General features: G+C 51.7%; 1 protein-coding gene across 4 annotated transcripts in view; it reads right to left on the bottom strand.

The window, feature by feature from the left end:
• The window catches only part of FHAD1 (forkhead associated phosphopeptide binding domain 1), a 119232-nt gene that overhangs the window by 46395 nt on the left and 50751 nt on the right, over nucleotides 1-22086 (bottom strand). For 3 of the 4 annotated variants that reach the window (XM_086715749.1, XM_086715751.1, XM_086715752.1), the window contains 7 exons: nucleotides 19844-19933; nucleotides 18715-18819; nucleotides 14818-14925; nucleotides 12069-12152; nucleotides 11163-11315; nucleotides 9786-9981; nucleotides 771-841 (listed from right to left, as the gene is read on the bottom strand). In XM_086715749.1, coding sequence (XP_086571875.1) covers nucleotides 771-841; nucleotides 9786-9981; nucleotides 11163-11315; nucleotides 12069-12152; nucleotides 14818-14925; nucleotides 18715-18819; nucleotides 19844-19933 — 807 coding nt within the window. The remainder of the gene's footprint in view (nucleotides 1-770; nucleotides 842-9785; nucleotides 9982-11162; nucleotides 11316-12068; nucleotides 12153-14817; nucleotides 14926-18714; nucleotides 18820-19843; nucleotides 19934-22086) is intronic. The other variant, XM_086715750.1, reaches the window with a different exon arrangement.

Below are 22086 nucleotides of genomic sequence, written 5' to 3'. Positions count from 1 at the left end.
CCTAACCATCAACTGCCTCTCAAATGTTCACGTTACGCAACTGTTGCTAATTCGTCTCCCTGTACTGTTGCTAGTTGTGTTGTTCCACTGCATTCAATAAGCACAATTTTCAACATGTGGTGGTATTTATCTCTTAATTAAAAAAAATTTTTTAATTAATTTCGAAAGAGAGAGAGAGAGAGAATGAGTGAACGAATCCCAAGCGGGTTCCATCCCACCAACCATGAGATCGTGACCTGAGCTGCAATCAAGAGTTGGATGCTTGGGGCGCCTGGGTGGCTCAGTCGGTTGGGCGACCGACTTCGGCTCAGGTCACGATCTCGCAGTCTGTGAGATCGAGCCCCACGTCGGGCTCTGTGCTGACGGCTCGGAGCCTGGGGCCTACTTCAGATTCTGTGTTTCCCCCTCTGTCTACCCCTCCCCTGCTCACGCCCTGTGTCTGTCTCTCAATAATAAATGAACGTTAAAAAAATTAAAAAAAAAAAAAAAAGACTTGGATGCTTAACCAACTGAGCCACCCGGGTGCCCCAAGATGTGACGGCATTTAAATCTTTCTGATAATTCTGACAGAAGGAAACACGCATCCTGTCCTTGCCCTTGCCCTCCTGGGAGATCTTAGCCACCCTGTCTGAATCTTTTTGTGTCAAACAGAGATACCATGTCACCTCTTGGGGAAGGTGGACTGACTGGTTAACAGAGAAAAAACAGTGCACAGTGCTATATAGATGCCGAGGAGGAGCTGAAATGAACTTTCAAAGTTAAACTATTACCTGAAGTTCCTGGCTTTGGTTTGTAATTTTCTTGTAATGTATCAGAAGATATTCCAAATACAGAGACAATCCTTGAAAAAAGAAGCAAAGAGAAGTATTAATTCATTTCGCCTCCTCTGCTTTCCGAATAACGTAGTAACAGAGCTTGCGCACAGGTGGATGAGGGCAACGCTGTCCTCCCACCAGGAAGACCTTAGTCTCCGTCCGATGTGTGGTTTTAAAATGGTTGGCCAGTCTTGGCTGGGCTCAAATCGAGTTTCTTGTTGAAGGTGGAAAGTAAAACCCATCCGCAGAGCACCTACTGACTGTGTCCACTGGGTGCAAAGCCCCGAGCCGAGTGTGGGGATGCTACGAAGCCATTCGTCAAGGTTCAGTCTGAGAGACGGGGTCTGACTGCCTGATAGGAAACATGCCGCGGCTCCAGCTGGCACCTAAGTGACTACTGACAGAGTGGGGGAGTGTGAGAGCCTCAGAGGAGGGGAGATCATTCACCCAGAGTGATCACAGGAGGCTACCGGGCCAAGGAGCCACCGGGTGTGGGCACTGCTGGGTAGGCAGCATTCAGAGTTGGCGGGGAGGGCATTTCTGAATGGACGATGTGGAAATGGCAGGCTACGTGCTGACGGTCCTCAAAGATAACCGGGTCCCGATCTCTGGGAGCCTGTGCATGCTTCCTTACGGGGCAGGAGGAACTTGGCAGATGTCATCAAGTTAAGGTTCTTGAGATGGGGGGGGGGTGGATTATCCTGGACTACTGGGTGGACCCAATAAAATCACACGGGAAGACCAGAGGACGGGCGATGGGACAGGAGCAGAGACCGGAAGATGCTTCACTGCTGCCTCTGAAGATGGAGGGAAGGCAAAGAAATGGGTCCTTTCCTAGAGCCTTCGGAAGGACCCGGTCCCTCTGACACCCTGACTCGAGCCCAGGGAAGCCGATTTCAGGCTTTAGGCTTCAGGCTGCGCGAGAACACGTATGTGCTGTGTTGAGGTGCTGCGTTGGTGGTATTTGTTACAGCAGCCATAGGAAACTAATGTGGGGGTGAAGGCAGGTGGGGGGTCGGGGAAGGGAGTGCACAGCCCTCGAGGGCGCTGAGCTTAACTGGGCTGCTCGGATGCCGCCAGCAGGGAAGCAGAAGGTGGAGCTGGGGGGAAGGCTGGGGTCGAGTGGTGGCCGGTTCCGGAACAGTAGCCACAGTGTGTGAACTGGCTCGAAACGTCACTGACGTGTACAGAGTAGGTCCCGTGTGCCCGGCCCTCTGCCAAGCAATCAGTGCGTCACCGCGCTGTGTCACCGGATCGTCACCCCGTGTGACAGGGGAGGCAGCCGGGCCCCGAGACGTGCGGCTGCCGAGTGCCGCAAGGCTGGCAAACAGCTGAGCCGGGCCTTGGGCTCGAGTCAGTGGGACCCTAGCATCCGTGTCACTGCTGCTTCAGTTGCCGATGGAGCAGTGAACTAACTGCCTTGACGAGGAGTGTTTTCTTGTTTTGCTCCTTTTGTCTTTTCAGAAAAATAGCTGAGGCGAATTAGAGGCGGAGGAACTAGCAGGTTTCCTGATGGCAGCACCGTGGATAGGCTGGGCTAGACAAATTCTCTGCTGTGGGGGCTGTTCTGGGCACTGCAGGACGCCAGGAGCGCCACCCCCCGTCCTGGGCGTGACAACCGAAATGTCTCCGGACATTGCCGGATGTCTCCTGGCGGCCGAATCCCTTCCTGAGAGTTAGAGGCTGGGAGCCCATGGACGTCCAGGTCTTTAGGGCCGATGTTCTAAACTAGGGTGGGAGAAGGGAGAGATGGGGATAAGAAAAAGAGAGAGAGAGAAAAATCTCCTCTTAGGGGTAGAACGGTGGCCCCATTGTCAGACAGAGAAGACAGGTGAGGGTGGTGTAAGGGCTGGTGAGGAGGCAGGAGCTACAAGCTCGGTGTCAGACGTGTTGAATTTGAGGGACCAGAAGGACTCTAAGGAGAGGTGGTTGGACGAAAGCAGGACCACCCCGGCCCAGTCCACCCAAGGTCTTCATGAGATTGAGAGAGCACCCTTCCTCCTGGTGGCCACGGCCCCTGCCAGGGGTCCCACCTGCTGCCTTATGTGGTGCCCAACCTGTACTTCCATTCTTGGTGGCACGGCGCGTAGAGATGTGCACGTGGCCATCGCTGCCACGGGAGTGGTTGTGGAAGTGCCTGGGTGGAGACTGTCTTCATAAGAAAGGAAATGAGAAAGGGGAGGGCCAAGGACTCCACTGGAGGAAACACTCAGGGGAACAGGGGAAAGGGGCTGCTGAAAACAAACGAAGAAGGTCAAGAGACAGGCAGGGTGCACCAGGCCCGGGGGAGCCAAGGGCTGAGCGTGTTTCCTGGAAGAGATCCGAGAGCGCCGGGGGAGCCGGAGAGAATGCAGGCTGGGGAAAGATGGCGGGTCTGCCAGTCCAGGCGGGGCTCCATGTCAGGGGTAAAGCAGGCAGGCAGAGCCAGAGTAGGAAACTTGCAATGAAGACGGAGGGCGTAACACACTTCTGCAAGAGCCAAGGTGGGATGGGAGTGCCAGGAACAGAAAAAGAGCTAAAGAAGCAGCGGGTTCCAGGGAACGACTGCCATCTTGAAACGCATGTTTGATGGCAAGAGAAGGATTAAGAGGAAGAGGAAAGCGGTCGATGCCAGAGAAGGAAGCTGTAATTCCAGACCTTGTGCACGGCTTCCCCTGGGAGGGACAGAGAATGGGAGACCCAGGGAGGGAAGAGCTGCATCTGGAGAAAGCAGTGAGACTATAGCGGGAATTTGGAGGGGGAAGGGAGAAAAGGTAGGGGGAGAGAGAGAGAGAGAGAGAGAGAGAGAGAGAGAGAGAGAGAAAGGAAGGGAGTTGCACATGTTCATGCCTGGGGCCTTGATCTCTGGCAGTGCAACTTTCTGAGAATTTCCAGCCTGCAAGAGTAGAACAGTAATATTATAATAATAGCTATCAAGTATTAAGTACCTGCTGTGTGCCAGGCACCACGCCAGGAGTTTTACGCGTGGTATTTTCTATAGCCATGATAAACAGCCCAGCAAGGAAATGTGTTTGCCCTTGTACGTGAAGCAGCAGAAATTCAGCCAGGTTGAGCTACCGAGCTGGGAAGTGGTAGGCGCAGAATCTAGCCCCGGGTCTGTCATCCTCTTTTAAGCGACGGGAGAAGTGCTCTGTGAGGACATCAAGACGGCAGGGAAGGCAAGATGGCCTGGGTACTGTTGGCAACAGCTATAGGAGCAAATGGATTTGGGGTGGCTCAGTTGGGGTACAACCCGTGACTCAAGAACCCAAGGGGAGGGATCAAAGCAGGAGTGGGATCCAGAGAGGATTAGGGAGAGGAAGGACTCAAGGATGTCGAAGAAGAGGGAGTGTGTGGTCGTGCGTCTGGGTTCCATGATGAGCCGTAGTCATTATGGGGTTTCTCTCTTTTTGAGAAGAGGCCATTCTTCATCATATTTCTGGTTACAAAAGTTGTATGTGTCTATTACACAAACCCAAACATTACAGACATCCATAACGTGGAGACTGTTCCCTGCTCTAGCCTCCCTGGCTGGCACACCGTAGGCCTGCAATCAACAGTTGGTGAATGACCAAGTGAAGGTGAAGGTCCTACACAGTCCCACCATGCTGGGAAAATACTCCCAACACTTGTGTGTCTTTTTCTTCGGACTTTTCTTTTGATTCCGTACCGATACTTAAAAACGGGAGCACGGTGCATATTGTATTACAACTTGGCTTTTTTCTTTTTTTTTTTTTTTTTAATTTTTTTTTTTTCAACGTTTATTTATTTTTGGGACAGAGAGAGACAGAGCATGAACGGGGGAGGGGCAGAGAGAGAGGGAGACACAGAATCGGAAACAGACTCCAGGCTCTGAGCCATCAGCCCAGAGCCCGACGCGGGGCTCGAACTCACGGAGTGCGAGATCGTGACCTGGCTGAAGTCGGACGCTTAACCGACTGCGCCACCCAGGCGCCCCATAACTTGGCTTTTTTCATGTAAAAATGCTGCATATTTTGGATAGCTGAGAAAGAGTGATTTTTTATGGATGCAGGGAAGCCTTTTATCTGTAACAAAGTCTTGCAGAAATAGACACAAACAACTGACCTTGCGGGAAAAATGAAGAGTTCTTTCTTTTCCTTTATCAAAAGAAGCCGAGAAACCAGGCAGGAGGAGTGGGGGCTAACTTTCAAGGTCCCTCTTGAGACGTTTTGCATCTTCCAGGATGGACCACACAGCAAATCCCTGACCGGTCACATCTTTAGTGGCAACACCAACCTTCTGAGCCACTTAGGACAGCGGCCGCAATACTCCAAGTCGAGTCTCCCTTAACATTAGTCGACCTGCCTTCTCCCGGGGGATTCATTTCAGGGTTTATAGACCCAGTCTGTTAGGTGAACTCTATCTCTTAGGACAGTATTGGAAAAGGCAGGTAGCGTGGTGGTTAAGAGTAGGGACTGGGAGGTCAGAGGGATCTGTACCGAATCCCACCTCTACCAGCTGGCTGTTGAGACACTGAGCCCATGGTCATGACTCTGGGAAGGAGGCCTGGGAAGGGCTCTTGTGGGTTCAACCCAACTGAGTGCTCGTGGCTCGGAAAATCCCAGTTGCTGCCAAATGGAGATGGGCGAGAGGCTGCCGGCCAGGTTACCTTGGTGCGAATAAATCAAGCTGGAGAGCCCGTGCGTAGACCTATCTGACCCACATTTAGGTCAAATTAGGTCCACAGGTATTTCAGGCTGGTGACAATGGCAGCTCTCGTTTATTAAGTCTTACCGCGTGGCCCAGGCTCCATGATCGGCACCTGCATCTCAGCATTTTAATCCTCACAACATCTCTATGGGACTTTAATCCCATTTTACGAACAGGTAAACAGGGGCACACGGAAGCCGAGCAACCTTCTCACACAACTAGTAAGCGCACAGCTGAGATTCAGACTTGGCAGCTGGTCTCCGAAGCCCGGGCTCAGAAACGTTCTGCTGTGTCGTGCAAATGGAGTCTTCCTTGGGCCTGGCTCGTGGTGCACATCAGAGAGGGCAGCTCACCTTGGGGGGCGAGAACTCTTAGCTCTGTCTCTGCCCAAGCTGATGACAGAATCTGTCCTCTAGGAACTGGGTGTGTACCTGGTACCTCTCTGGATCTTCAGAGAGAGCGTGGGGTCACAGACAAACACACACGCATTAGGATCACAACGGCCTGTTTGAACCCTGACCTTCCCATGTGGCAGTTGTGTGACCTTGAACAAGTTTCTGAACGTCGCTGAGACTTGCTTTCCTTACCTGAAAAACAAAGACAATAATAGTACCTCGCTCGCTAGGATACGGGAGGATAAAAAGACACAACGCAACACATATAAAACACCTAACATGGGGATAAGTTCTCAGCAGCAGCTAAATAAACCATGGTTCCTACCCTTTTCTCGGGAACTGGGAACACAGAAGGCCTTTAGGAGTGTTTGTGGATGGCGGTGAATGACCGGGGACCCCCTGCTGGCCTCGGCGATGTGAAGTACCTGAGTCCCCTTATCATGCTGGAATACTCATAAAAGTAGTTTTGGGGCCAGTTTCTTCGTTTCTAAAATGAGGATGACAGTGCCTGCCTCACCGAGTTGCTGTGAGGATGAACTGAAATGATACATGGAAATGCTTAGAATAGCTTCTGGAGGAGAAGGGCTCAGTAGTGAATGGTGACCACCATCATCACAGTCATTGCCATTGTCACCTCTACCATTGCCACCATCGCAACCTGATCACCGCCACGATTGTCGTACTCAGCACTACCACTGTCCTCCTCACCGCCATCGTCACCACCGCCATCATCATCATACCACCATCACCGTCCTTACTCACTCAGACCCCGACTGTCCTCATCATCCTCACCATTCTCACCACCCTCACCACCACGGCCACCGCCATCCTTGGGTAGATGGTTCTGGGCTGGGAATGAGGTACGGGAATCCTTAACACAGAGGATAGAGAGAATTCTCTAGTCCATCCCTTTCTTTTAGTCTTTTGGGACCTTGCCATAATCCTGCCCGTACTGGAAGAGAAAATGCCCTTGCCATCAACTTCTCCTGCTGAAGGAATGAAGGACAGGCCCCACTTATTGACCTTTTTGTTGTTACCCGCCATGCTTCCTGTCTGACTCCTTAGGACCTTGTAGTTGCAATCGTGGAATACAGTCTGTGTTTCCCCCACGGGTGTTCCATAGGACATTATTCCCAAAGATGTTAGATGAGGGCAAGGACAGTAGAAAAGGAGAAATATATTTTGGGAACACTACATTCTTTACCTCATTTTTCTAGATCCATAGTGCTTCTTAGTTATAGGAGGAACTCTGCAGACCTGAGAGGGCAGGTCTGAGAAATGCTGCCTGAAATAACTCGAATCGCTGGCCTGAGACTTTATAATTCACTTTATAATTCACTTCTCTTTATGGTAGCATGTATATGACTAGATTTCTGGACATAAGCTACAAAGACTAAAATGGCCTTGGACATGGGGAGGGGACAGTACACACATGGCTTGGCCCCACTGTTACTGGGATGGAAATGATGGTTTTTGTAGGCACCCATTATGTGGTATATGCCTTTCTGGGTTCTGGAGATATACCACTACTAACATCTATTTCCAGATTAGACATACAGGGTAACAGCTGCATCCTTCGCACCCCATCTGGAATGTCTCACAGGCACCTCACACTCATCTTCTCCTTCAAACCTGGTCTTCGTGCGACGCTCCTTAGACTGGATTTTAGCGAAGGAAGCGCGTCTGTCCTTTCACACAAGCCAGAAACCTGGAGGTCTATAGACCCCCTTCTCTCTGTCACTTCTCTTCTAACCATACCCAATTCTGCCGCAGAGGCTGTTGATGTGCCTGGGGACCTTCTCTCTTTCCCTATCCCACCGCTGCCCTAAAGCCACCATCATCTCCTGGGACGGCGTCCCAACGATTCCCTGGTGCTCCGTGTTGGCCATTTTCCCATACGTTTTCCACTCCCAGCTGAGACCGTTATCTCCAAAAGCAAACCCGTTCCGTCCGTTTCCTACTTGAAGCCTTTCATTGGCTCCTTGCCGCTCTTAGGATAAAGCAGGGCTTCTTACGGGGGCCCTGCCAGCCCGCGGGGCACAGCCCCCGCCCACTTCCCCTGCCAGCCCTGTCCCACCTCCCACCCCCATTTCTTTCAGACCCTTCTGTTCTTTATGCTCCCCTCCCCGCTGCCACACAGCTCTCTTGGCCCAGAATTCTCTTCCCTCCCCTCCCCTCCCCTCCCCCTTTTGCCAAATAACTGCTACGCGTCCTACGCGTCCTCCTACCCTGCCCTCCCTGACCGGCTCAGAGTCCTGCGCTTCTCCTTTGTAGCACCTGTCACCGTCCAAGTTTTATGTGCGCGTGAGTTTTCAGTTAAGGCCCAACTCCCCTCCCCAAGACCACAAGGTCTGTGAGGGCAGGGGCGGTGCCTATGCCCCCTCAATATTTCACTACGAAAAATTTCAGACAAAGTTAGAGGAATTTTACAGCGAACACCCATACACCCTCGACCTGGAGTTCACCTGCTTCTGACCCCACTACATCTCTGCCCTGCACAGGGCTGGTGTCTCGTAGGCACGCAATGAAACTTTGTTGAGTGAAAACGGTTCAATGTCCTTCCCCCTAGAAGGCGACAGAGATAAGGCGACGAGATATGTGTTCAGTCGTGTTCACGTCAGCGCTATCTGTGAGTATGGAAAACGGGAAACAACCTAAATGCCCACGATAAAAAAAAAATGTACAGGTAGTGCCTATTCTGTGCCAGATGCTATTCTAAGTACTTTACATATACCGATATTTTTCAGTCCTCACAACAGCCTTGCGGTGGGTATTCCTTATTATCCTCATTTTACAGGCAGGCAAACTGAGGCAGAGAGAAGGTAAGTTACTCGCCTAGAACCACATAGCTGTTTCCCCGGGAAGATGCTGTGGAAGTTACGCCCGAAACACAACGGCGATGACAACATCAAATGCTGGCAAGGATGTGGAGCATCGGGAACCCTCTCACTCACTGCTGGCGGCAATGCAAAATGGGGCAGGCCCTTTGGAAGACAGTTTGGTGCTTTCTCTCCAAACCAACCATCCTCTTACCACACGCTCCAGCAATCATACCCTCCGGGGTTTACTCAAAGGGGTAAATGGACGGCTAAACAGATTGTGGTACGTGCAGACAGTGGCGTATCATTCAGTGCTAAGAAGAGGTGAGCTAGCAAGTCATGAGAAGACACGGAGGGAACTTAAATGTAGATTAGAAAGAGAAAGAAGCCGATCTGAGAGGTGGTAGGATTCCAACTGCACGGCATTCTGGAAAAGGCAAAACCGTGGTAAAAAGGAGCTGGAGGCTGGGGCGTGGGGGAGGGACGGACAGGTGGAGAGCAGGGGATTTTGAAGGCAATGGAACTATCCTGCGTGCCCCGACGATGGTGGATACACGTCATGATACCCCTGTTCAAACCCTTAGAATGTGCGACACCGAGAGCGAACCCCAACTCAAAGCATGGAGGCTGGGTTTAGCACTGATGTGTCAGTGTGGGTTCCCCAGCTGTGACAAATGCACCACTCTGGTGGGGGATCCTGACGGCGGGAGGCGGGGACTGTGCAAGCCGGGGGGCAGGGGGCACACGGAAGTCTCTGTATGGTACTTTCCTCTCACTTCTGCTGTGAACCTAAAACTGCTCTATAAAATACATATATATAAAATGGTAGTTCCTTCTGAAAGGGAGGATTTAGCATAATTTTGATTTAGTTTTCCTTTTGCCTCTGTCACGTCTCATTTTTCTTCAGTAATCATGTCTCACTTGTTTTTTTTTCCCCCACCCCAGGAAAATCACTTCTCCAAGTCAGTCTGGAGAAGGGAGTTCTTGGCCACGTTCCTAAGAAGCCTTCCTCAACAGATGTCCCCTCGCAATAAGATTCAACGCGACATTTTAGAGTCATGCAACTATGGGAGGAAGAGAAAAAAAAAGGAAAAAGCGCCCGTCACCTGCGTCGGAGCTGGATAACTGGATCCCGACGTCCCCGAGGAGACGCTCCGTGTCCTCCAGCCAGGACAGCGCCAGGCGCAAGATGTCCAGTGTCACCTTCTGGAGCCCTGAAACGGGCGGGCTCACCCGAAGGCTCTGAAGCACGTCCACCTCCTTCTTCAGGTCCTTGCTACAGCAGGACATTTTCATGCAAGCCTGGCAAGACACGACACCATGAGGAGCCCAGACGCGCGCCAGAAACCAGCACCCGGATGGCCGCGCTCCCGACCCTGCCGTGAAACAGGCCGTGCCACGTGCTGGCCGCGCGGGGCGGGCTCCGTTGTATTTACCCCCCGTGTCGGGGCCGCTTTTGCCTTTGTTCGTGTGTTTGTTTGTTTGGACTCTTAATGTGGACTCTGGATGGTCAGAGAGACCCCGCCTTTAGGTCTCTGCAGTTCCAAAGTCAAATCGCCCAGGACCACGGGCTGAAACGAGAACCAGATTTGGGTGCTTCTGCACGTCAAACTCCCTGTGGAGATGAACAGAGGGGCTGGCCAGAGAGTGGGGTTTCCTGATTTGAAAGGGTGCTGACGGGCCCGCGTCTGCACAGACTCCCCAAATAGCAGCTGCTTATTTCCAGAGGAAGCAGACAGGGCTGTCTGCTCGATGGGCTCTGTGCCCGCGTGGGAGCCCTGGGGGTTCAGGCCGACTTCTGGTCCCAGTCTCCACCAGAGTCAAAAGCAAAAGGGGCAACAGACAGACAGACAGACAGACAGACAACAAAGACCACCAGGCTTTCCATCGCTGGGCAGAAAAAGAAGCTGCAAATAAAGAGTAGGAACATTTCTTTGGTTTCTCTGGAAATACTAGGGGGCTATTTTTTTTTTCCTGCTGGGGTCGGGGACTACCCCAAGTCAGTACTAGGAGTGTGTCGGGCGTCTTTCCCTTGGCCACACCAAGTTCACCTGGGGCTCTTTGTTTTCTATTCCCAAACAAGTTTCTCCAACAAGAGAAAAGGACAAAAAGAAAAAAGAGCAGAGCATTTCTGCCCCATCTGCTCCAAAAGCGCTGGGTAATTTCCCACACAAGCAGCACAAGAATGAGGTGAAAAGAGGGGCGCCTGGGTGGCTCAAGTCGGTTAAGCGTCTGACTTCAGCTCAGGTCATGATCTCACGGCTCGTGGGTTTGAGCCCCGTGTGGGGCTCTGTGCTGACAGCTCAGAGCCTGGAGCCTGCTTTGGATTCTGTGTGTCTCTCTCTGTCCCTCCTCCACGCACACACACACACACACACACACACACACACACAAACACTCTCTCTCTCTAAATAAATAAATAAATATTAAAAAAAAAAAGAATAAGGTGAAAGAGACGTTTGTAAAGAGCAGAGGGGGGCCACCTGGCAGTTGTCTAAAGATGTCTTCAGCTTCTCAACGTTCTCTGTGATTTCCTCCCGTTTGGAGCTGTGGAGCTGAGTCTCCTTCTGCAGGGTCCATTTTTTCTGCTGAAGTTTGATGCTGTCCTCCGTGACCTGGGTAATCTTCTCTATTAACTGGTGAGAAAAAAAGGAAAGAAAGGTTTACGGCACAGGGCGGCTCTAGGAAGGGAGCTGGGGGCGTTGGGTTGAAGCTCCCGGCTCGACAGGTGAGAAGGGAGGTCCTGACGTGTGCCTTGGGGATGGCTCCGGAGGAGAACATTGGCTCTGTCCCCAGGATGTGTTTCCCAGGATCAGAGATGACTTTTAAGAGCCAAGGATCTGTAATGCTGTCACGGGTCTGTTCTAGGTACTTCTGCACTGTGGTGGTGATTCATAACACGGAGCCTGATGCTGTGGGCTCATTAATAGAAGGTCAGCGTCCGCAGCCGCTGTAGAGCAGGTCCTGGTGTGGTTTCTTGTGTGTGTTGACACAGAGGGATGGAAAGAAAGTCGGGAAGGATGACGAGGCGGTCATTACAGCCAGAGGTCCGTCCTCACTGCCCTCTTTTCTCTTCGGAAGGAAGGCACAGTTTACGGAGAGGCCGCCCCCCCCCCCCGCTTTTTTTTAAGGTGCTAACGAAGGGTAAATGCGTGTGTCTGGCGACCAGAAATAGGCCTGAGTGGTTTAATTTGATTTTCAGAGAAACGTTTCAAGGGAGTTTAACTGGCTTTTACTTTAAAAGCCAGGAAATCCCATAAAATCAAAACAAATCTTTATGGTGTAGCAACAGCGTGAAAAATATGTGCCATCAACCAAAACCAGAAACATATGCTCCCCGTGTCTGGGGGCCCGGGTCCCAGGGAAGGAAGTGAAAACTCCAGACAAACCTGCTGATCGGTGACGGATCTGTCCAGGAACGGCTTCACCTGTCCGTAGGTGGCCTTGATGATTTGAGTTCTGAAATGCTCCAGCTGTAGCACAGAAAGGGAAGGCGACAAGAGTCGGCGGGGCCGCCCGGAGCCGGCAAGCCCGCGCGTGGCACTTCCAGCGCCGGGGTCCAGGAGTCAGAAGGGTCCGCGCGCCTTTAGTGGTTGCCACGGGTCACTGAAACGGTCACCTCTCGCCAGAAGGGGCGGGGCCCGCGGAAGAGAGCTGGACAGCAGGCTTTGATGACTGTTTGGGTCTGCCTGCCTAACCCAACCCACACGCGTGGTCAGCGCACGCGCTCGCGCCCTCGGAGGAGCCACTTGCTGCCAATTACCCGGCGGGGAGTCTGGGGCCGGGAGGCTTTTCCATAATTGCTGAGCTGGCGCCAGGCTGTGAAATAAATATTGAGGCTGTCAGCCCGAGGAGATGGTGCAATCAGCTCGGGTGCCCGGGGAGAGAACAGTGTGCTCCCTTCTGCCATTCTGGGCCTTGGACCACGCGTGTCCTGGAGACTGTGCCTACGGTCTTCGTGTCCCCAGAGCCCGGTGCAGTGCCTGATGGAGTAGGCCCTCAGTCCCCATTTACCGAGCGCTTGAATGCAGAGGCGTCGGCCAAACGCCGAGTCTTCTGCTTTGGTTCAGCCGGCTTTTATCGAGCGCCTCCTTGGCGCGGGTGTTTTCAGATCGCAGCTGACGAAATGGCACAATGAGATTAGATCGGGGCACACAGAATGGCAAGCTCGAGGTGTCCAGTTCCACGAGAAGAGGGGGCAGAGGCAGCCCGCCTTTCTCCAGGAATGTACCAACATGGCCCGGGGTTTCGGTTCGCTGGTAAAATACGGTCACTGCCTCTAAAACGGAGCCCTGAAGGGACCGTAGGTGCCACCGAATCAACTTAAAAGTCAAAGGCTCCCGGGGCGCCTGGGTGGCTCAGTCGGTTAAGCGTCCAGCTCTTGGTTTCGGCTCAGGTCATGATCTCATGCTTCGTGGGTTCAAGCCCCTGCGTTAGGCTCTTCGTGGACAGAGCAGGGCCTGCTTGGGATTCTCTGTCTCCCTTTCTCTCTGCCCCTCCCTGCTCACTCTCTCAAAACTAAGTGAATAAACCACAACACAAAAGTCAAAGGGTCCTAATATGCACAAGTTTACTATGTACTGGGGAGTTCTGGGAACCCAGTAGTGGAACGGTGAGTCTTCTAGGGACACCCTTGCAATCACCTGGCCCAAAGCTGATGGGGGGCAGGGTGGTGGTCTCGAGGCACTCCAGGCCATCCTCCGGATCCACAGCCAAGGGGAGGGTCCTAACTAGCCCAGGAAGAGAGCACAGCTCGGGGGTGGAGGGGTAGGTCCTCCTGAACGATGGGCTCAGGCCTGGAGCTGGGGAGGGGCAGAGTCTCCGACAGAGAACAGGGCCATGGAAATAAGGGCGTGGGATGGGAAGGTGGCAGAGAGAGGGCTCATGCTCTGTCTTTTGAGTCTGGACCCGGAGGGCTCTCAATGTCTCTGAGGGTCCTCTGGGATGACTTCTCCCCAGAGCCACAACCCGGACCTTGGTGCCTGGGAAAGTGACAAAGATCACGCCTTCGGACCAGGTGTGCATTGGGGACTACCAAGTGCAGAAAAGGTGCACAAAGGAAGGCTCAGACCGGTGGGCTCTCTGCCCTCGCTGAGTGGTGGCACCTCGCGGGGATGGCACTGGAGAAGGGGGACATTTGTTGAAGGGGCTTTAAGATCTGCCCAATAGTCAGCATTGTTACTAAACTTGTATGCGCCTCTGACAAAGCCCGGTCACGCTGCCCACTTAAGGCTCGGAAGGGCTTTGGGAGCTGGGCCACGTGGGATGGAGGCGTGGTTCTTAACTTTTTTGGGTGATTCGCAGACCCTTCTGAGGATCCAACGAGTGACACGGTGAACCCTCTTTGCCAGAAAAACGATGGCGCCAACACATACACGCACAACTTGTTCTTGGGTTGCCTGGAGCCGTGCTTTGCCAGGAGAGAACCCCTTGAGAAGTCCAGGGTCGGGTGCCCTTGGAGGGCCATATTCTGGAGGGTCAGTGCCCCCATCCTGGCTTCCTGTTTGCTCTCCCTTAGCCTTCGGTGAAGTCTCGTCTGCATCTCCTGGCCCTCACATCTGTGTCACGCATAAGAGGAAGGGCCACTGGGCCACCTGGGGCCTGAGTATTACAGAAATGGCATCCCGAGACCAGCCCGTCAGCCTGCTCACCACCCTGCCCAGGGACTTCCTCATCTAGCGTGAGCTTTGACATTCTGGGGTGTTACTTTATTTCCTTAAGGACACCGACTCTGACATCTGCAGGGGGCCCAGAGGAAGAAAAATGATGTTAAATGTCAGGACAAAAAAAAAAAAATGTGAGGAAGAAAGGATTAGAAACACCATGGGATCAAGAGGCTCAAACTCTTCCCAAGAGGGAACCGCATGGCGGGGTAATTGGGGCCAGCACGGAGCCGGGACGGGCTGCCTGGGCCTCAGACAATGGCGAACTGTTCGTGTGGGCAGCTGCCCAGCAGTAAAAGCCTATTCGGGGTGCCCACGGGGGTACAGGAGCCACACACAGTTTCTCCTCTGGGATAAGAGGGAGGATTCAACCAAGGCCGACGCCCTCCTCACTCGTCCCCACCAGCTGCTTGGGTGCAGAGGACCCAGGGGGAACGTGGGTGGGCCGCTGAAGGGGGCTCTGGAGCTCGCCTACCTGACCTACTGCCCTTTCCAAATTGACTTTAATGAGATTCTCTCTGTTCCCCATTTCTTGCAGCTGGAGCAATTTCCTTCTGGAATCCTCCTGAAGCTTCTCTTCAACCTGAAATGATGATGAAAGCATGTGCTCGCTGCTAATGGGATAACGCACTCCAGGGGAACTCCTCTAGCAGGTCTAATGGCCCTGTGTGTGTGGGGGGGGGGAGTCCCGGGGGGGCAGGGGCGGCTGCAGCCCAGGTGGTGGGGGTCACAGTCACACACAGGGTGGAGGCAGGCTCACAGGAGCCACCCCTCTCCAGGGGAAAGGGCCGAGTTCTGCACCCCGGGCTCAAATGCATCCTATCGCAGGCTCCAAACCTCTGCTGGGTCCCCAGCAAGTGCTGTGACCACCGCAACCAGTGTCCTCATCTGTCAAATGGGGATGATGATCCTAGTACGCCTCGTAGGGTTATTACGGGGATTCAAAATGTTTAGAGTAGCGCCAGTGCTGCTTGAGGGTCTATAAATGCACCAGCTGTTGCAACCTGTGAAAGTGGACAGGAACGTCCACCATGTGCCTTATCGGGCTTATTATCGTAACTGTTTGTCATTGCTGCCTTCAGCACTCACCGGTGAACTTTAGGGAGTTGCTAAACAATGTCTTTTAAGAAGCACAGCCTGAAAAGAAGGAGTTTGCAGCGGGGAAACCTGCCGATCTATTCCCCCCTTGCTTGGATCATAGTCAAGGCGAGGGGAGGTTTCGGGTGCTCGATGCTGCCCTCTGCTGGCTTTTATGGGACCCTGCGGCTGCGCTGTTCGTTTTGGAACATTTTGGAAGCACCTGTCGGGCCCAGGGCCCCGGCACTACTGGGCCAGCCAGCAAACTCCCCTGAATAAACGTGAGGGTGCGGTGCTGAAACAACTTCACGAGCTGTTTCTCGGTGGGGCTGAAGAGGGAAGCCACAGATGTGAAAGGCTCAGAAGAGCCCTGTAGAGCTTTGTTCTGAGCAGTGGGGTTCAGCAAAAGAGCCCGGAACAAGCGATGGGACTTCGGAAAAGCCATCCAGCCTCTCGGGGCCTTCGCTTCCTCCCCGTGCATCCCCCCACACCTAAACACGCTCCGACTTCTATTTCAGCAGACTTTGTTATATGCTCTGAGAGCCCAGTGCAGCCCCAGAGGACCCTGCCCTCACCCGCGCTCCCCATCCGGTGGATGGCACCCCCGTTCCCCACCCCAACGCTCGGGGTCGTCCTCCGCCGCCTCCCTGCTCGATCTCCCACGCCCAGCGATCTCCAAGCCCGTGCTTGGATCTCCTCTCCAGGCACTGAGGACCTCTGGGCCCCGAGAAGTGGCCTCCTCCCTCTCGTTTCTTTCCTTCCAGCACATTCTTCATGGTGCCGTGAGAGTGACCAAGCCACGGAGCAGCTCGGTCTGGCAGAACTTTCTGCGGCGACGGAAACGCTCTGTGTCTGTGCCGAACGGCACGGCAGCCCCTAGCTGCGTCCGGCTGGCGAGCCCTTGAAACGTGGCCCGGGTGACTGAGGAGCCGCATCTCGAGTTTTGCCGAACCCAGATTGAAGCGTCGCACGTGGCTAGCAGCTATGCCGCGGTGACTGGAGCCAGACACACCTGGCCTCCCGTCCCGGCTCTGCCACCCGCTGACAGCGTGGCCGTGGGCTGGTCACCTTACCAGGAACTGGGAGCCCCGATCCCCAACTCCGTAAACTGGACAGGATAAACGCTTGAGAGGGACGAAATGTTTGGCACAATGCCTGGTACGTGAGGGGTTATGGCCATCGTGTCCATCGGTATCACCGACCACAATGCAATCACGCCAGTTCCCTGTTCACAAGCCTCCGGCAGCTCCCCGCCGCCTGTGTGGTATGGCACCTGAGGGCCGGACTGATGCAAAACACCCAGCCGAGGATTCAAGAAGCCCACAAGAACTCCAAGCGAGGTAAGTAAAAAGGAACCCACGCCCAAATAAATCATAATACAGCTGCTAAAAATCAAGGGAAAAGAAAAAGTTACAAGTGGCCAGAGAAGATAGATTACGTAAAGGCCCCACGGTTACACATCTTTTTGTTTTTTTAAATTGTTTTATATTTATTTATTTTTGAGAGACAGAGTGAGACCAAGTGAGAGTGGGGGGTGCAGAGAGAGAGAGAGAGAGAGAGAGAGAGGGAGACCCAGGATCGGAAGCAGGCTCCAGGTTCTGAGCGCTCAGCACAGAGCCCGACGCGGGGCTCGAACCCACGGACCTTGAGATCATGACCTGAGCCGAAGTCGGACGCTTAACTGACTGAGCCACCCAGGCGCCCCTAGGCTTCTAAATGACTTGTAAAGAGAAACAACATGATCCAAGAGACAATGAAATGATGATGGGCCTAATGCTATCTGTAAGGTGCTGAAGAATGCCATTGCTAAGTTGACAGTCAGTCAAAATGTGTTTTAAGAACGAAGGTTAAATATTCATTTCCAAAGATGTGCGTGTGTGTGGAAATCTGGGAGAATTTGTCATCAGCACGGCCACGCCGAAGGAAAACACGGATGATGTTCTTCAAACAGGAGAACAATGATCCCAGATGGATGATCAGAGATGCAGAAAAGACAGCAGAAAACATAATGTGCGGGTATGAATGCTGACTATGTAGAAATACTGATAAAGGTCTTCTGGGGTTTAAAACGTAGGGAATAGTTTAGAAATGGTAACAACAGCATGCAAATCTGGAGGGGGCGAGTGAAGTTAGTGTTCTAAAGTCACTGCCTTATCAAGGAGAAGGGCACAATTATCAGCTAATGTTGGATCTTGGTTAAGTCAAAAACGCAGATTATAGTCGTTAGGCTGACCTTTCTAAGAATAGTTAAAGAGTGAAAAACTCAATTAATATTGGATTTTGGGAAGTCAAGGCTGAATGCTGTGGTCTTGCTATTGCTAAAAGAGTAGTAAAAGAAAAAAGATTTTCCAAGCTCATAGAGAGAAAAAGGGAACGACAGGAAACCACTGACTCAAAAAAGGGCAAGAAAGGAAGTAAAGGGAACATTGCCTAGATCGTACAGGTGGCCACGAGCAGGAACAGAGATTGAAACCCCAGTGCACCAGCAACCACGTCGTATATAAACGGGCTAAAAGGCAAAGAGTGTCGAAGTGGATTTTATAAGGACGATATGCTATTCAGAAGAGATAGGTCTAAAACTTAAAGACTGACAGAGAAAGTAGGAGCAAGATACGCTATGAAAATTCTAACCAAAAAAAGCCAGTGTAGCTTAGATTAATGACAAAGCAGACGTTAAGGGGAAAACACTACTAGAGTTAAGAGGGACATTTTATGATAAGCAGAGGGATTTTTTTCCACCGAGCAGTATTAAAATTCTAACTTTATACGAACCCAGTAACGTATCGCTTCTCGGCCTTTGGGCTCAGATCAAGTGAACCTGGTAACGTAACCTCAAGACACACAAAGCAAAAGCTGGCGATGCTCAAGGCAGAACACACAAATCCGCAATCGTGAGATTTTTAAAAAATATACCCCTTCAATGACTGAGAGAACACGCGGCCAAGAAACAACCCAAAGACCATTTAAGTTTGAACGACATCATTGGCAAGCTTGGTTTAATGGATCGGTTCTCTTCTGGATAATTTTTACAAGAGTGGCAGTCAGTCTAGACCAGTGGTGACACGTGGGAGCACTGGAGTCAGACAGACCTGGGTTCAAGTTCTGAGTCGTACAGATACTTTACCTGTGTGAACTTGGGGAATGTCCTTTGCCTCTGCGAGCCTCAGTTTCTCAGCCCCGAAGTGGGGTTAATACCAGTATCGACCACACGGGGTCGTTGTGAGATTCATGGACACGATGAGTGCAGAGAGCCTGGGCCCAGGGCAGTCACTGGGCCACCCTGTCCTTGTCTTACCTTACTCTTTTCTCGCAGCGTTTTGGAGATCATGTTCTGTTCAGTAGAACTCTTCTTCAGCTCCTCCCTGAGCTTCCTCATTTCTTTCTCCATGTCTTGGATTTGCTGAAAGAGTTTCAACAACAGGAAGTAAGAGTTGCTGAATCTTCTGAATCGCTATGGCTCATTTCCTTGGGTTCATTAAGGCAGAAACCTAATCTGGTATGAGCTTAATTGCTTCCCTTGGGGGAAAATTCTACATCTGCGGGGCAAAGTAGATGTTTTTTTCAATTGATATATGGGAAATTGGGTATAGGAAAATGATTAGTTTCTTTTGAAAATCAGCATGGACCCTGCATTAAACAGTACAAGATGTCCATCAACTCATCAGAAACTCTTCTGAGAAACTCTTTTCGAAATCAGTCTAAACAAGGGCTGCTTGGATGACACAATGGACACGGTCTGGAAGGACAGGACAAGGAAATTTTTCTTTTGTCCCCCTTGAGGCAGAAAACAGCAACGTTCCTAACACAGAGAAGAGCACGTCTCCCGGTGTCTAAGGCGCTGTATTTCCCAATGAATGGAAACATACATGCGAGAGGATTCGGCTGGCACAGGGAATGAACGATTTCATTTTAGTACTCGTATTTTTGTTGTTATTTGTTTCCAAAGTCATCGTCTATAAAGCCAAATGCTACCTCTTCTTTCTGCTTTGTTTTTATGAATTGGTGTAAAATTGTTATGTTCCAGTAAAAATACTTCGGGGAGAATTTCCTGTTAATGACAGTGCCCGTGCCTATGATAAACTGAGACGGTGGAACAGGAAGGTTTGGGCATCACAGAGCCGGGGGCAGGGGCCACAGAGTGTGTCCCCAGCCCAGCCCAGCTCCTGCCCGGCTCCAGGGCGAACATGGTGAGGTGGCCAGAACCCGCGCCCAGAGCATCCTGCCTTCCTATTTTCACCCATCTCTTCCTTGGGGCTGGAGGCAGCATTTCAAAGAATTAGGAGACGATGTTAACAACCCATCATTGAAGTCCCGAGCTCGTGCTATCCAATGGGCCAAGGAACCCCTCCCCAACACCCCCAAAACCCTGAAGGTCAAAGTCTAGCCTTTCTGGGGACACCTAGGAGGGAGGAGGTTCAACTCACAATTTTGCAGAGTTTTAACTCTTTCCCTTGGGCTTCCTGGTGCTCCTTCTGAGAATCCTCCTTTCTCAGTTCTTCTTTCAGCATGTAGCACTACACAGAGAAAGGTCAACAGGCCGCGGGGTTGGCCGTGGGTCCAGAGTCCCCATATTTGCCCCTAAGAACAGTTCCTGTTGTTTAATCCAATCACATCCCCAAATTCCAAGGGAGGCGAGGCCATTTGTGTCGGACGGACGCATGGAGTTCCTAGTTCACCCTCTCACGAGTTCTGGGGACCTGAGCGGAAGTCGGATGCTTAACCGACTGAGCCACCCAGGTGCCCCCTAAATTCTTCTTTTAAGAGTCAGCAATCTACACCACAGGGCAGACCCAGCTTTGCAGAGTCTGGATACTAAGGGTGGAGGAATTGGGTGTGTTTTCCTCTGTGACCAGCCAAAAGTGGCTTTCAGGAATACACAGAGGAGCTTTGTAAGTGAACCTGGAAGGCTCTTAGAGCTTTCTGTGAGTCACATCTCAGAGACACATCTGCCCCGGCCGAGGAAGCGTAAAGGAAACAGCTTTTTCTGGAGGGCAGCCTGGCAACACGCATTCAGAACATAAAGATATGGGGCGCCTGGGTGACGCAGTCCGTTGAGCGTCCGACTTCAGCCAGGTCACGATCTCGCGGTCCGTGAGTTCGAGCCCTGCGTCGGGCTCTGGGCTGACGGCTCGGAGCCTGGAGCCTGTTTCCGATTCTGTGTCTCCCTCTCTCTCTGCCCCTCCCCCGTTCATGCTCTGTCTCTCTCTGTCCCAAAAATAAACGTTGAAAAAAAAAATTTTAAAAGATGTGCCTTCTTTTGACCCAGAAATTCCCACTTTAGTAGTATGTCTTAAGGATGATGATCAGAGAAATCAACAAATCTGTAGGTTCAAGGGTGTTCCTCACAGTATTGTTAGCAACAGAGAAAAAAAAAGGAGGAAAAAAAAAAAAAGAAACAACCCATGTTTGATAACTGGATCGTTTTATTACCTTGTGCACATCCAGGAAAATATTATGTAACTTTTAGGACCAGTGAGCTATTTTGTAGCTTTTAGGACCCGTGATAGGAGCTTTTATTTATTAACACGGGAAAACACTAAGTAGTTAAAATATAAAAAAAAAAATTATGTATAGTATAAAATTTTAAATATTTTTTTAAAATTTATAATAGATGGAAACAAGTCTGGAATTTAATATACATTCAAATATCAATGTGGATTTCTAGGGGTAGCACTGTCTTTTCTAGCTCTTTAATTTTGCTTTTCAACCTCATCTACTTCTTTTGCTAAAATTAACACGCGTGACAAAGGGAAGGAGGAAAAGGAAAGACGGGTATCTGAGAGGCTCACGAGAGCCTCACCCTTGGGGGCCTGATAGTGGAGAAGAAATACCTCGTTCCAAGGGCGATGAGGAGGGGGAAATGGGGAGAAAAAGAATCCAAACGTACTTCAGGAAGTTGGATAATCAAACAGGCGCTGTTTTCCCGTATCTCTTCCCCTTGGCAATCCGCATGCGCCCCCATAAAGCTGTGACCCCCCGTGTCCAGGGCTTCAGTCTGCCTGGGAGAAATGACGGTGCAGGGCTCACCAGGCGGCTGGCCAGGCGCAGAGGCAGAAGAGCACGACTGAAATCAGCATCCCACTTCTCAGAAAATGCCTCTGTTTTCCCCCGTCTCACAGATGTGGACATGGAGACCCGTTCCGTTACCACAGAAGGAAGCTCAGGGATGGGATCCCGGTCTGTCCGGCCCCAAAGCTGACGCTCTGCCTTTTCTCAGTTCCAAACAGCGTTGTGCTAAAGCACCAGATGTTATTCCTTGTGCCTTATCTTTGGAACTCCAAGCTCCGTCTCCACCCCCGTAACCCTGATCAGACGACCACTGTGAATCTTTGAGCTGTCGCCTGAGATGACAGCTATTCGGTTTTACCTCGACTCAGGGAAACAGACAGACCACACAAATACCGAGGAACCTTCCTGGGGGCGACTGGGGGCTCAGTCAGTTGACCGTCTGACTCTCGATTTCCGCTCGGGGCCTGGTCTCATGGTTGTGAGCTCGAGCCCCGCACTGGGTTCCGCGCTGACAGTTCGGAGCCTGCTTGGGACTCTCTCTCTCTCTCTCTCTCTCTCTCTCTCTCTGCCCCTCCCCTGCTCATGCTCTCTCTCTCTTTCAAAACAAACAAACAAACAAATAAACACCTTATTCTACAGGATCAGGAGTCTAAAGTCA

The sequence above is a fragment of the Puma concolor genome, chromosome C1, assembly GCF_028749965.1.
Source record: "Puma concolor isolate L17-30 chromosome C1, mPumCon1.1.hap2, whole genome shotgun sequence".
NCBI lineage: Eukaryota > Metazoa > Chordata > Mammalia > Carnivora > Felidae > Puma > Puma concolor.
This window is presented reverse-complemented; position numbering and strand designations above follow the sequence as displayed.